Genomic DNA, 1,717 nt, shown 5'->3' on the forward strand with positions numbered 1-1,717 from the left:
ATATATATATATATATATATATATATATGTACATATTAAAACGTAAAATTAAAACAAAACACAAAGGATTCCGCGGTACACGTGTTTCAAGCTTATATAAGTACATACATACACGTACATACATACACGTACATACATACACATGCACATATATATGTACATACATACACATAAACACACTCACAGATACTAAGAGAGTGGTAGAAAATAGATAGGCCAAAAATAGATAGAGAGAGAGAGAAAGGGAGGAGAAAGAGAAAGAAAGAAAGATAGATAGATGATAGATAGATAGATAGATAGATAGATAGATAGAGAGAGAGAGAGAGAGAGAGATAGATAGAGAGAGAGATAGAAATGTGTGCGAGTGGCAGACGAATCTTCAAAAGAAAAGTGAATCATGAAAAAGGAAAAAGAAGATAGAAAGATGCAGATGAAATGAGTGTGGATGAGTCAGGAATATTTACTATATATTCTAAGGAATGGAAACAATAAAAAGAAACTCAAGCTAATGAGAAAAAGTGAGAGCAAAGTTTGAATGGAACTGAAAGTTGGTGCAATGAATAAATAATTAAGTCAGAATATATATTTTAAATTCAAGGTGAGTAGAGAAGAAAGAAAAAACAAGTTTATTTCTGCAAGTGGTTTGGAAGTTATAAATTATATGCATTTTGAAAACCTCAAATCTTGACTGACCTCTGCACATCTGACATTCTCTCAATGTTTCTTTCAAAAGATGTGTTTCACGAATCTAAAAGAAACAAAACTTACGATTACCTGTTGGAAATAATAATAGTTTAAAAAGAAAGAGGAAAAAAATTGCGTCTAAACAATAAAGGTTGAATAAACCGGTTTATATTTTCCCTTACTGTCTTAGGTAAGCTAATTTTTAATTTGCAATGTCATAGGATTTGCACTAAGTTGTTTCACTGTGTTAATCAAAGTGGCGCTTCAAATGCTATAAATATGTAATTATTTCCTTAGTTTTTTTCTCTTACGCATGTCATGCCAATCTTACGAGGTCTTTTAATAGTAAATAATCAAAATTCTAATCTTTATTCGCCTTCAAATTTTAATTTTACCTAATTCATCTAACGTTTTATTATTTTATAATGTAAAACATACATATAAAAAATGGTTTATGCTCTTTAAATCCATTGAGATTAATTGTGGAGATTTCTTCGATTAATTGCAACCATCTGATGGCGTTAGAAATAATATACGCATGATGAAAAATTCCGTTACTTATTTTTCATTCTTTTACGATGATGGAGAAATAAAGAGAACTGGAACTTAGATATTTTAAGATTTTTATGTTTTCATGTGCATTCGGTATCGTCGACGAAGATGAATAAGAATGTCTTTTTTCCAAATAAACATCACGCACACACACACACGAGCGCGCGCACACACACATACACACACATGCACACACGCATCACAGGGTTTTAAAATTAACGATGAGAGTATCATCATAGAGGATAACGAAAACAAAGTACAGTTATTAGTTTGATGCCAAATGAAGGATTAAGAAAGAAACTTGTCTTTGATATTTCGAGCTTAAATTATTCTTCATGAAGTTAGATAAACGGAAGGAAAATATGAAGAGGAAGAGTGTATATATATATATATATATATATATATACATATGTGTATATAGCAATCGTGATTTTCATCTCATATTGGTCAGCGATCAACTTCGACACCTGACACGTGGTAC

The 1,717-nt window shown here is 30.8% G+C and overlaps 1 protein-coding gene across 1 annotated transcript in view; it reads right to left on the reverse strand.

Moving 5' to 3' along the window:
• Nucleotides 1-1,717, reverse strand: part of LOC106872747 (cartilage oligomeric matrix protein) — a 130,240-nt gene that overhangs the window by 50,433 nt on the left and 78,090 nt on the right. The window contains exon 6 of the mRNA XM_014919838.2: nucleotides 694-748. Within this exon, the coding sequence (XP_014775324.1) occupies nucleotides 694-748 (55 nt within the window). The remainder of the gene's footprint in view (nucleotides 1-693; nucleotides 749-1,717) is intronic.

Source organism: Octopus bimaculoides, chromosome 2, assembly GCF_001194135.2.
Source record: "Octopus bimaculoides isolate UCB-OBI-ISO-001 chromosome 2, ASM119413v2, whole genome shotgun sequence".
In the NCBI taxonomy this organism is placed as follows: domain Eukaryota; kingdom Metazoa; phylum Mollusca; class Cephalopoda; order Octopoda; family Octopodidae; genus Octopus; species Octopus bimaculoides.